General features: G+C 41.3%; 2 protein-coding genes across 2 annotated transcripts in view; both read right to left on the reverse strand.

The window, feature by feature from the left end:
* LOC311145993 (bridge-like lipid transfer protein family member 1) overlaps positions 1-4,816 on the reverse strand; it is a 154,292-nt gene extending 149,476 nt beyond the window's left edge. The window contains exon 1 of the mRNA XM_084182417.1: positions 4,668-4,816. The gene's annotated coding sequence lies outside the window, so the exon portion shown is untranslated. The remainder of the gene's footprint in view (positions 1-4,667) is intronic.
* A 2,444-nt stretch (positions 4,817-7,260) lies between these two features.
* LOC311145701 (guanine nucleotide exchange factor C9orf72-like) lies at positions 7,261-12,173 on the reverse strand. The gene is made up of 10 exons (XM_084181963.1): positions 12,116-12,173; positions 11,203-11,764; positions 10,876-10,971; positions 10,252-10,316; positions 9,190-9,262; positions 8,783-8,899; positions 8,241-8,470; positions 7,982-8,039; positions 7,750-7,859; positions 7,261-7,631 (listed from the first exon to the last, which is right to left on the reverse strand). Exons 2-10 carry the CDS (start codon positions 11,644-11,646, stop codon positions 7,445-7,447), a joined length of 1,380 nt encoding a protein of 459 aa, XP_084038089.1. The 5' UTR covers positions 11,647-11,764; positions 12,116-12,173; the 3' UTR covers positions 7,261-7,444.

Consider the following 12,173-nt stretch of genomic DNA (forward strand, 5'->3'; position numbering starts at 1 on the left):
TGTAAGAGCTGTTTGAAAAGACCGCCTTACATTTCAGCCTGTTTTGGTGGGATGGAGTTTTAGCCTGCCTGGTGATATCACCAGGCATTAAATTAGTTAATAGACCAATAAGAAAGAGAGAGTTCCAAACCTCTCTGCCAATAACAGCTAGTTCAGTTTTCCCCTCCTTACTCAGACCACTCCCAGACAGTCCTTGCAACATTTTTGCTTGAGAAATTGCTTTTTGCTAAGAAGCTATTTAAATTTATTTTTTACCATTTTAATTAAAAACAATCACAGTAAGGTACTTAATTGTTACCCAGAAATGATTTCATATTGAGATAAAAAACAGCTGCATTGGACCTTTAAGAACCCAACAGCTTTTACATCACTTGGTAGATCATTTGGAGTAAATGGTTTCTGTTGCAAAACATTTGGCAACAGAATCGGTGTAATGAATACACTACAGAACTGTGAATCAGGATTGTCAAGAAGCAACAGACAGTTTTTCCAGAAAGTTCAGGAGAGAGAATATACAACTAATACTACAGAAACTTGATCAACCAGATCTGAGTACAGTGATACAAAGCATGCCATGGTAGTAGATTATAAGCAGCAGTTATGACAAAATTAGAATACTCTCTAGAGGACCTGCCAGACACACTTTCTAGAAATCATCACTTGACAATGTTGTTATTTCCTTGTGTTGGTGATGCTTATCATATTGGCCCACCAAGCAGTCATGTCAGTGTAGTCTCTTTAGACAGACGGTTGCCTCCCTCAATGTTCCGTGCCTTGCTCCCAACGTTGCTACAATGTCTTGGTGACCACGTTTACATGCGCACAGTATTCCGGATAGTAGCTCATATCCCGCTTAAGGTCTTATTCGGGATATGTTGTTTACATGCACCTTTGATATCCAGCTCATGAGTATCCCTGTAACCATGAATAAACAGAATATTCGTCAATTAAGTATATGGGTAAATAGAGACACTGACTGTAGACCTATAACCTCTCACATGTACCATAATATAAAATGAACTCCTGCAGAATTATACATTTCTTGCAGTGAAATTATACAACCATCTTTTTTTATTTTGTCTCAGGAATACGAGTGGAGAATTATGATTTATTTCTTTCAGCATCTCGAGAAAATGTGAATGCGCGTGTAATGTGTTCTTTGACACTTATGCAAGCAGACAGTATTTCAACCACATAAAATATGCTGCCAAGACGAACTGAAGCCTTATCAGAAACGTGTTTTGTCGTTTTCTCAGCTTTTCATTCCTTAAAACCCGTCAAACTGATTTGGACATTTTGCACAGGATCAATCTTTCCACTGTTTCGGAGTTATTGCATTTCCTCCCCGTCCCTAAACGAAGCAGACAACTTCACGGGTGTTAACTAGATTACTAATGCATTCACGTAAGACATTATTCTGGTGAGCACTACTTTATTTAGTCTTCTGGGGCAACAAGTTATGACAGAAGAGTAGCTATATATATATATCAAACTATAGTTGACAAACAAATGCCCTACCAAATGTAGGAAATGATAATATAGCCTACCAAATATCAGACATTAAAATATGGCCTACCAAATGTCAGAATTTATAAGCAGAAACTTCTCTAAATTAGGGGTGAAATTAGCCAGTAGTAAATTAATTACAGTAGGCAGAAATTATTATGGAATTATTATGGTGGATCGAACTGCGCAGGTAGCCTACTTTTTGAAGTGATTTGTTTGAAAATCTGATGAAAACATCACACAACACCCATGAAATGCTAAACTGAGCAGACTGCAAAAACAACAGTAAACGGGATAAGATGTTTACATGCCACAGTATCCCGTCTTAGATCAGCATATCCCAGGCATCTTACCTGGGTTTCTCATAACCAGGATTCAAGCTTTTTCGGTTATTGTAAACGAGGTATGATGTTTATATGCGTCAACTCAAAAATAGAATACTTGAGTATCCCGAATAATAATGGAATATTGGTGTCAATGTAAACGTAGTAAGTGACAAACAAATCACTTCAAAAAGTAGGCTACCTGCGCAGTTCGATCCATCATAATTTTGCCTACTATAATTAATTTACCATAATTTAAATTAAGCTCCTGATTATAATTTCCGACATTTGGTAGGCCATTTGTTTGTCAACTATAGTTTGATACATGCAGCTTCTCTTCTGTCATAACTTGTTAGCCCAAAAGACTAAGTAGAGCTCACCAGAATAATGTCTTACATCGATAGAATGAATGCATTAGTAATCTAGTTAACACTGGTAAAATTGTCTGTTCCGTTTAGGGAACGAGGAGAAAACGCAATAACTCCAAAACAGTGGAAAGATTGGTCCTGTGCAAAATGTCAAAATGTCATCAGTTTGACCGGTTTTAAGGAAATGAAAAGCTGAGAAAACGATGAAACACATTTCTGATAAGACTTCAGATCGTCTTGGCTGCATACTTTATGTGGTTGAAATACTGTCTGCTTGCATTACAGTGTCAAAGATAACACATTACACATGCATTTTCTCAAGAGATGCTGACAGAAAGAAATCATACTTCTCCACTCCTGTTCCTGAGACTAAATTAACATTTGTTGTATAATTTCACTGCAAGAAATACATAATTATGCAGGAGTTAATATGTGAGAGGTTATAGCCATACAGTTAGTGTCCATATTTCAGTTGCTATTCCATTTTATCCATATGAATTTAAATTAGGAATATTCTGTATATTCATGATACAGGGATACTCATGAGCGAGATATCAAAGATGGATGTAAACAGCTTACCCCGAATAAGACCTTAAGTGGGATATGAGCTACTATCCAGAATACTGTGCGCATGTAAAGGTGGTCAGTGTCATACAGATAGCAAGTCATGCAAACAGCAAAAGAGGATTCTTGAATCCAGTGCCGGTCGGTGCTGTTTAAGATGTGGGAGGACAAAAAAAAAGTCATGAGCATATGGCCTTATTTCTATTACAGCATATTGGATGACTGTCATTCATATTCCATTCACCCAGTTCAATGTAACATCAATAGGTTTAGGCTACTATATGATACTCTAATTTTCCCTATACCCATCATGAGGTTGCTACAACCTAGCCTATGAATTAAAGTTTACAACGTAAGTGCACACAGGTCGAGAGAAGAATTTGAGGTGACAGACAGTGGCACATTGACAGATGACACATTCAATACCGTCTTGCACACTCTTGCCTGCAGCTAGCTAATCTAGGGTGTAATCATTAGTCCAACAGTTGCAAACATGTTTCTTTTGGACAAATTCAGGTATGTTTATCCCCGTTCCATTTAAGAAGCATTTTCAACAGAATCGGCAGAATGAATACACCCCTGATCACACATAAACACAGTTCACTTTCATAGCAGCCACATTGTATTCCTTCTCGCATCTATGCACTCGCCACTTCTCATCTTTTCCCTTCACTTGTGGACTTCAATGCACAACACATCAGCTGTATTTGACTAGGCGAAAAAACTTTTCCAAGCCAAACCATATCATAACCGCTACACACAGCCTACATCGTTGTCAACATTTTAGCTAAAGTAACGTCACAGTCAACATAGCTAATAGAAATAACCTGTAAACCTGCTACAATTATGCAGTAACGTTACAGTGTACCGTCAGTAAGCAGTTTAGCAGTTACACCAGCGGGCCCCGGTGGCAATAAATTAGTAAAACCAAAAGTTTACCTTGACTTTGAAGAGTTCCAGTGTTGTGTTGGATAGTCATAGCCTGCTAGCTAACATAGCATCCCTCTGTTTGAGCCAGAGTGATGCTATGCTGTGTAAGTCTATGGAAGGGGGTGAGAACCATGAGCCTCCTAGGTTTTGTATTGAAGTCAATGTACCCAGAGGAGGACAGAAGCTAGCTGTCCTCCGGCCACACCATGGCGCTACCCTACAGAGTGCTGTTGAGGATACTGTAGACCTTCATTGCAAAACAGTGTGTTTTAATCAATTATTTGGTTACGTGAATATATATTCTATAGTTTTATCTAAAAAGGATAACTTTAATGTTTTACTATTTTTTATTAATCTCACTGAGGAGGATGGTCCTCCCCTTCCTCCTCTAGAGCCTCTTCTGCTTGAATCCAGCTAGCTAACATTAGGTGGCTTTCAGAACAAGAGTGAAAGACCTTGCACTATCACTTCCGTCATCATTTTCATGATTGCAATAAATACTGGCTACTGTTCACATCCATTTTTAGCCGGGGGTCCCCGTATCGATAGTATTCGACGACCAGGAGAGGGTCCCCGGTAAACCATGATCAACATTCTGAAAACTACTTCAGTTAGTCAATTAGCTAGTAGCTAGCTTGTTTGTTTGTTTACTGTGGGCACGAGCGCCAGTTTATACACCCTTCCGCTAACAATTCATTTGAGATTTTTGGTATTTTGAGGTCATTCATTTAGATACAAGCTATGAACAAAACACATGAATAGGGTCATTTGAAGTAAACCGACAGACACTTGCAGCGCCATGTCTGCCTCGCAGCATCTTTGACAGCCGCGGTTTCCCACCGGCGCTTCAGGTAAGCTAATGACGTTTGCTATCTTAGTTAGTAACGCCGTTAGCATGTTACAACAGGCCGCACCCAACGAATTGGTTTTCTTTCTCCTTATAGAAAGTCTAAGGGCAAAAACAGATAACACAAACCTTGATATACTTTGTATGACATTCGATTTCATTTTGCTCCGATTCTTCGTGAGTTCTACCCTTTTGTTATTTCAGGCATCCTTAGCAGCTCTCCAGAATATTTACATGGCATCTAGCCAGCGATATTCCAGAAAGGAGGAGATAGAAATCCCATTAGGCAATGACTGGAGGAACGTATATCGCCCCACCCAGCAGACTGTCGACCAATCGCGGTCACGTCGTCATTGTGCGTCACGCGGATGTTAAGCAATCCCTTCTCAAAGTCAGGGTATGAGTCGAGAAACGTGCTTATTTTCCTCGAAAGTACGCAATGTCACGATTCCAAAGCTATATAATATTACATACAGCAAGTTAATTATCTCACATCTCGGAAAATATTAGTAATTTTGTAGTTCTTGTTGACGAAATCCATGCTAAGGTTGGGTTTTTTGAGCTAGCGCCCAATTGACTCCCATTCACTCCTTGAAGGAGAGCTCTCCATTTCCCAGAATCACTCAGAATGCACCGCACGGCCCATTGACGTAGCATGGGCAACGTACACAATGGGCGCTAATTTTATTTTAATAGAGTTTCCCCATCTCCTCAAAAGTATCTCTGATCTAGCTAGTTTACCGTTTTTCCTGTCGCAAACCCCACTTGCAAAGTTCGACCAATGGGTAAATGGTGGTCGGTGAATCAACCAATTAATACAAAGGATTTTGCAAAGTATATCCTACTTGAAGATAGGCATGTATTTCAGCGTATCAACTGTAATGTTGTATTATTATGCATGAACCTAATGCGTTGGTTTTCTTTCGTTTTCGTAAGGGGTCGCAAACGACCTATGGGAACTCCTTCCCATTCACTCATGTGATTGAGCTGCTTAATATCAAAGATGTTAACTGGCCGGCCGTTCGGCTGGACCTAGCTATCTGGCTGGCCGGACCGAGATATCTGGCCAGTCGGTCCGGCCGGCCAGATAGCAAGGTCTTTGCTGTCTAGCCTGCCGGCCGGCTGGACTTATCTGGATCTAGCCGGATCCAGCTATCTGGCCGGCTGGCCAGACCAAGCTGTCTCGCCGGCCGGACCTAACTTTCTGGCCGGCCGGACCTTGCTATAGGCCGGCCAGAACGCTTGGTCCGGCCGGCCGGCCAGCCAGATAGCTAGGTCCGGCCTACGGTTGTATACCACAGTTGAAATTCTGTTACCCTGTCAGGGACTCATCTGGACTAAGTTAAATGGTGAGTTATCCCACTCTGTTGTCCGAACGACCTCTTTGGTACAGCCTCTCCCATAGGTCGTTTGGCGACCCATTACGAAAACGAAAGAGAACGTTGGGTTACCTTGGTTCTCTGAGTAAAGTAACGGGTCGCCAAGCTTTCATACCGTTCCTCCACCTCCATAGGGTTCGAATGAAGTAATAGACAGTATGTCACGCCACACTACCTTTTATAGTGACAGATCACATGGGTACAGTAAAGGTGTGGCGTGACTGTAAACATCTTTGATATCTCAATCACATCGTGTGATGGGGAAGGAGTTCGCATAAGTCGTTTGGCAACCCGTTACTCTCCTCAGAGAACCAAGATTACATCCGTAACCCAACGTTATTTTATCATACAGTCACAATGTCATTTTACATTGTCTTTTGTCATGTACTGTATAAATAATTCAAGTTATAATCATTTCAAGACTCATTCTATAAGACTGTAGTAAATGTGTGTCAACTAATTGTAGTAAATATGCATACCATTTTGTATTGACAAATGTATTTATTATCATCATGGATGCATTGACAAATGTTAGAGAATAACACTGCATCAGCATGAAGGCCAGTGGGGTGAATGACATTAGGGTTTCACTGGCATATACCATTAACCACCTCATCTACCAAATGCTAGTGAGAAAATACAGTAAGTTAAGGCCACTGGGAGAAGATGAGTCAAAGTTGCCACATGATAAAGCCTTACACACAGTCCTGTGTAGCTCAGTTGGTAGAGCATGGTGCTTGCGACGCCAGGGTTGTGGGTTCGATTCCCACGGGGGGCCAGTATAAAAAATAAATAAAATGTATGCACTCACTAACTGTAAGTTGCTCTGGATAAGAGCATCTGCTAAATGATGTAAATTTAAGATACATTTAGTATCATGATGATACCGATATGGCCTGGTATATCACATTATACCTCCAATAAGGTACACTAATAATTCATTCTATACACATCATGATGTACATGTCAAACATACTTAAACAAACCTGTCTCTTGTCAACAATCAGCATGAATGCTCAGACATACAGTACATACTGCAAAGGGCAATATATTATTATAACCTAGACATGGCGGTTGTGGTCAGTCAGTCAATAGATAGAGGAAATCCAGTTTGTAAGTCGCTCTGGATAAGAGCGTCTGCTAAATGACGTGAATGTAAATGAAATCCAGATTGTTGTACAATCAGTGTGCTAATATTGATATAAATGGTATCCAAACATTTGGAGTCCCGTCAAGGGCTTGTTGTACAACACAGACATTGAAGACACTAGACTCATCCTTTGAATAAGACAATGAAGATTAGCAATAAAGGACAGCAGCACAAATCCGACTCAATGGACATCTGAAATTTCAAAATTCTGATCATCATACTGTATTTTTTTTGCACATTTTAACACCTCAACAGTCTTTAGTGGACAGAAAATGTCACCCTAGTAAAGGCAGCTTTTGGACAAGTCATATGTACATTTCTTACCCATTTCTTAAGAGCTGATAAAAACATATGTCATGACGATGAGAGTAAAAGAGTCAAAAGCTCATGAGCACATCTCGCTCCTGTACACTGGTGTAGAATTGCTTCCCAAATACAAAGGAGTGCAGTCCAGCCCTCTGCTTCTCAGCCAATGCCATGACGATATTCAGGTCGCCTTCCACCATCAGGTCGAGGTCTGTCTTCAAGCTGCGCAAGGAGCGGAAAGGCTTCTTTCCCTTTTGCCTGCGGGTGGGGAATTCAAGCTCTTATCAAAAGTTGTACTACATGGTGCGCTGCTGTAATGGGGCAAAAGTCATATTAAAACCAATTACATCTGCTTCCATAGTGAGAGGTAACTCACGTCTCATCTTCGATGTATTTGAGTAGTGTGAGCGCCTTCCTGTGAAGGATCAGCAAGAACTGGGCCAAGTAAGTACTTCGCAGATTGAGACCTGGCTTCAGCATGAACACCTGGGAACAAAACAGAGAATTAACTATTACAGTTGGCCCTGATAAGCCAACAATGGCTGACAAATGACAATAACATTTTTCGCACCACAAATATTGTTGCTTACTTTATGCCGGTGTCTTACCTCATCTATAAATGACTTTACCAGGGTGTCTTTATGCATAACGTCCTGAAATATATTTCTGAGAAAAGAGTGGAGCTTTTAGTGGTCATAAAAACAGAATAACATCCATATTTCTTTCATTAATGTAAACGTAAGAAAGACAAATACAAATTTGATACATATAAAATAAATCAAGCAATGCGGTTAGGCAGCAAAATAAACACTGCCAATTCCAATCTAATTGGAATAACAGAACAGAACAGGAGAGAAGAGAGCATACTGGTCAGGGGTGAAGAACTGGTCAGTGTGGATGCCGGTGTTGGGGGCGATGTCCTCTTCGCTGGCCGCCTTCCAAAGCGCACTGAGCTCTGAGTGCATGTAGCGACGCTGCATGTACGTGTGCTCGTGGCAGGGCGGCATCTGCTTCACCGTGTTGATGTCCACGTCGATGTGCGTGGTCGGGTAGGGCGAGTACAGCACCTGGTAAAAGACAAAGCTGCTCATGGAGTCCTGGGTGGGAGAAAGGAGTGGGAGAGTAATGAGGAGGGGGATCACAATGCCAAAGTGGCAGTCTGTTGTAAAGTTATGACCTTTTGTTCATTTTTTGAGGCCTTGGTTTGAAAAAAGACTATTCATTTGCGTGACATTTACATGCACTTACAATGGGATAATATTGATGTGAGTAAAACAAGGCTTTAATGTATCTCTCATTGAACACATTGGACCGAAGATCATTATTAGTTGGTGTGTTAGTGCTGGGCTGGAACAAAAGCCTGCACACCCAGTAGGAAAACTGTAATTTAGAGTAGCGTGGTGGGGTACCTTGAGGAGGCCTTGTACAAAAAGTCCTGTGTCGTACTTGAAAGTAGAGTCAGCCTTACAGATCCGAGAGCACTTCCTCTCAGCAGGGGTGAGGAAGAGGCACAGCGTGCGCACTATCTAGAGTACAAGAAAACATATGAATGAATATCAACGTGGAATACCTCTCAATAACACATCCGCATTTCCGTGAGGGAGAGAGGATTTGGAGGTGTGTGTGCGTGTTAACCAGTATTGTGGGATTTTGTATGCTGCAATATTTTATTAGATATGCAACATATGCAGACACGTCTGTGTGTAGAACATTTATGTTGATACAGCTAGTGTGTGGATGAGTGTGAATACATATGCTGATACAGCAGCCAGTGTATGCATGTGCTTAGCACAGAGTATTGGCAGCCTGTCAGTACCTTGTTGACTTTGTCTGGGTTGCTTCCGACCACCATGGAGCAGCCACAGGTTTGGAGATGAGAACTGATTGCCCTGAGAGACGGAGGCAAATTATGTATTAATGACAAGAATGAGGGATGGTCACTTTATATTAATTTAGTATAATGAGAACATGAGCAAGATTGAAATGTGTCCTTGTGTGTGTGGGCTTGTATTACTATCCTTTTGGGTACCGGAAATCCCCAAAAGATCCCACAAAGATAGTAAAACAAGGAAAAAGGCTATTTTAGGTTTGGGGGTTAGGTTTATGGTTACAATAGGGTTAGGATTAGAGGTTTAGGGTTAGGGGTTAAGGTTAGGGAAAATAGGATTTTGAATGGAAATACATTTTTGATCCCCACAAGGATAGTAAAAGATTTGCTGTGTGTGTCTGTCATTCAATATAGTTCTCTAAATATCCAAACAAGAGGATCAATCAAATAAATCTCATGACACAAAAGTGTTTCCTGACTACTGCAAGAACACTTAAAAGCTGAGTAAATAAATTATGACTTGCAGTGCATTTGTTATCTCCACAGGCAGCTAAGATAATTATGTTTTGACAGATCTTTCAGGGGTGCATAACTGCACTCCACTGATAACTACAACCTAATCACAAATATAGTGTGCAAGGTAAGCAATGTGCACCCAATGGACCAGCCCAGGTTGGACAAAAAAGGAGAGGAAAGGTGCTAAACTGAGGGAGAGTGAAACATTCTTCAACCCTGTGACTATCCCAGAAATGAATAAACACAGGAGCACTCAAAGTTGTTTCTTGATATTGGGCAAGCGAGATTACTCATCAGTCTTGATAGTGGGCAAGCGAGATTACTCATCAGTCTCATAGTTCAATTTAATAAAAACTGCATTGCAGTATTTATCATTTTCCTATGGTTAAATACAGTAAAATAATGGTTTTGGGCACAGCAAAAATACCAGGTAGACTCAACTCGCAAGCAGATGCTTCCAATTTTCATAATTACATTTCTATAGCAGGTAGGCCTACGACTGAATCCCAGCCAAAGTTTCTTAAAAGTGTTTACTTGTGCAGGAAATCTTCATGGCAGCTGTCTCCGATGTCATCGTCATTTAGGATGGTGTCCTTGATCTAACACGGAGGGAAAAACACAGTCCTTGGTGAAATAATCCTCAACACGAAGGACAAGATACATTTTTTATAGCTATAGTGAGACATACAGAAAATAGTTTTTGGTGAATTTGAGTAGCCTAATCTTCAAATTATAGTGGAATCGTGAGTTAGCAATTTGTCTCATTGATGAATAGCAAAATGTTAATTAAAGCTTCAGTCGAGCCTCATAGTGGTTAGAACTTAGAGCTTTATTTTTTCACAGAGATTAATGATGTGGAGGCTTTGAAGTTTTAGTTTCATATTCAACGTTTTTTTTGGGGTATGTAACGAAAGCTGTGTAACGAAAGCCGTGTGAGACTTAACATATCAGTGAAACTAGTTCGATGTCATTCTTGGATGTAATAATGTGACAATAGTGATAATAGTCTCCTTCTCGTGGACGTAGAAGTTCCTACATAAACGGGTCTGCAGAGTATGGTGAGTTCTACTGTAGTTGAGTTCTACTGTAGTTTTTGCACAGTACTGTTTTGCATGATTAAAGTGTTGCCCAATGTGCATGATTGGTTCAGATACTCACGTCTATGTCCTCTGGGACACTGTGTGTCTTCATGGAAGACAGCAGCTCCATGATGGGGACAATCTCTGATGTCAGCATAGAAATGATGTTGTAGCCCTGTACGTCAATGACAAAAAAAGGCATGGCAGGCTTCATGATTCAGGTGTTAGTGCTGACTTACTGGATTTTAACCCTTTCACTCTTTGGGGAGCATAGGTCATTCACGTGCTGGGTTAGTGCTGGGATAGAACAAGAATGTCAATTTCCCTAGGAATGGATTAAGAAACACTGCCTTAAGGGGATGGCCTAGTATGGGGTAGACTTGGAACATGGCATCTGAACACTTACCTTCTGCATCCAGATGCGTCCCTTCCGGATTATGTGTTTGAGCCTCTCCACACAGACCGTGTGCAAGGGCAGATAGAAGGCCAGCTCTGTCTGAGGCAGGATGATGGACAGGGCACACGTGTTCTTGTCACCCTTCAGCTCGCCATCGAAGATGAGCGAAATGATGATGACACCCTTCTCGGCTAGGACGAAGAACTTGACGTCCACCGCGCCACACTCTGCGCTGCGCAGAATCTCCCCGTTCAGCGTGTGATTGGCCAGGAAGGTGACCTCGCCATCGCTCAGCAACAGCGGTTGCTCGCACCTGGGAGCCCAGATGTGGCACACCTGCGGGCCCAGGATGTTGTCCCAGTAGGCAAAGGTGACAGCGAGGATAGGGCATTCTCCTTCAACAGTCACCTCTGTCTTAGCCACTGTGGGCGACTGAGGTGGGCCTGAAGACATGTTGTGAACTATTTACTGTTTCTGGGAGGGGGGCCAAGAGGAAGACTAGACAGGTGGAACGTAGTGTGACCAGGCCTAAGCCTGGTTGGTAGAATTATCCAGCTCTTTATTGTTCAAACTGTGTTATAGGAAGATACAATAAACATGTCAGAATATAGTATTACCTACAATTAAACTAACAATACTGCACTCTAGCACCTTCACAAATACAAATCACCATAAAAAAAACTGCTGAGCTGAGGCTCATAGCCAATGCCTACAGCCTTGGTCTAGGGCCACACAAGGCACAACAACACTGTTTTGAAATACATTTGGACGGTTTAGGGTTACTGTCTACAACGTTCAAGGTTAATGTTTTTCAGGGGTTTAATAAATGTGTAACATAAAAGACGAACTACACATCCTGACGTGCCGCATGTATGAATACATGTTCAATTATATCTGCATTTGAAAGAGAGGAGTTACTCACCAAAGTCGCATCGTATTTCAATTGTAGCTCCCACGAAGAGTTGCGACTAGCTTAGCAT

Source organism: Coregonus lavaretus (genome assembly GCF_964263955.1).
Source record: "Coregonus lavaretus genome assembly, chromosome: 18".
NCBI classification, from domain to species: Eukaryota; Metazoa; Chordata; class Actinopteri; order Salmoniformes; family Salmonidae; genus Coregonus; species Coregonus lavaretus.